This window comes from Coturnix japonica, unplaced genomic scaffold (assembly GCF_001577835.2).
Source record: "Coturnix japonica isolate 7356 unplaced genomic scaffold, Coturnix japonica 2.1 chrUnrandom693, whole genome shotgun sequence".
NCBI classification, from domain to species: Eukaryota; Metazoa; Chordata; class Aves; order Galliformes; family Phasianidae; genus Coturnix; species Coturnix japonica.
In genome coordinates this window covers 3,030-4,486 of record NW_015440057.1, presented here as the reverse complement: position 1 = coordinate 4,486, position 1,457 = coordinate 3,030, and the positions used below count along the sequence as shown (strand labels likewise).

The 1,457-nt window shown below is 54.2% G+C and overlaps 1 protein-coding gene across 1 annotated transcript in view; it reads left to right on the top strand.

The window, feature by feature from the left end:
- Positions 1–1,457, top strand: part of GPS2 (G protein pathway suppressor 2) — a gene marked incomplete at its 3' end in the record, with an annotated part of 9,364 nt that overhangs the window by 4,952 nt on the left and 2,955 nt on the right. The window contains exon 4 of the mRNA XM_015851119.1: positions 1,237–1,349. Coding sequence (XP_015706605.1) covers positions 1,237–1,349 — 113 coding nt within the window. The remainder of the gene's footprint in view (positions 1–1,236; positions 1,350–1,457) is intronic.

Below are 1,457 nucleotides of genomic sequence, written 5' to 3'. Positions count from 1 at the left end.
CCCCATATGACCCCATATCCACCCCATATGACCCCATATCCACCCCATATGACCCTATATCCACCCCATATCACCCCATATGACCCCATAGCCACCCCATATGACCCCATATCCACCCCATATCACCCCATATCCCCCCATATCACCCAATATCAGCCCCATAGCTGCCTATATGACCCCATAGCTGCCCATATGACCCCATATCCACCACATATGACCCCCATAGCCACCCCATAGACCCCCATATGACCCCATAGCCACCCCATAGACCCCCATAGCCACCCCATATCACCCCATATGACCCTATATCCACCCCATATCCACCCCATATCACCCCATAGCTGCCCCATATGACCCCATAGCTGCCCTATATCACCCCATAGCCACCCCATATCCCCCCATATCACCCCATAGCTGCCCCATAGCCCCCTATGGACCCCCATAGCCACCACATATCACCCCATATCTGCCCCATAGCTGCCTATATGACCCCATAGCTGTCCCATATCACCCCATATCCACCCTATAGACCCCCATAGCCACCCCATATCCACCCCATATGACCCTATATCCACCCCATATCACCCCATATCACCCCATATCTGCCCTATAGCTGCCCATATGACCCCATAGCCGCCCTATATCACCCCATATGACCCCATATCCCCCCATAGCTGCCCCATAGCTACCCATATCCACCCCATAGACCCCCATAGCCACCCCATGTCACCCCATAGCCACCCCATAGACCCCCATAGCTGCCCTATATCACCCCATATCCACCCCATATCACCCCATAGCCACTCCATAGCCATCCCATATCACCCCATATGACCCCATATCACCCCATATCAGCCCCATAGCTGCCTATATGACCCCATAGCTGCCCATATGACCCCATAGCCACCACATATGACCCCATAGACCCCCATAGCCACCCCATATGACCCCATAGCCACCCCATATGACCCCATAGCCACCCCATATCACCCTATATCCACCCCATATGACCCCATATCACCCCATATGACCCTATATCACCCCATATGACCCCATAGCCACCCCATATGACCCCATATCCACCCCATATGACCCTATATCACCCCATATGACCCCATAGCCACCCCATAGACCCCCATAGCCACCCCATATCACCCCATATCTGCCCTATAGCTGCCTATATGACCCCATATCTACCCCATATGACCCCATAACCACCCTATATCCGCCCCATAGCTGCAGAAGCTGCAGGAGCGCCTGTCGTCGCTGCAGGACGAGAAGCACCAGCTGTTCCTACAGCTCAAGAAGGTGCTGCACGAGGAGGAGAAACGGAGGCGCAAGGAGCAGAGGTGGGATCTGTGGGGTCTATATGGGGTCTATGGGGTATATGTGGGGTCTATATGGGGTTTATATGGGGCTCTATGGGGTTTATATGGGGTCTATGGGGCTCTATGGGG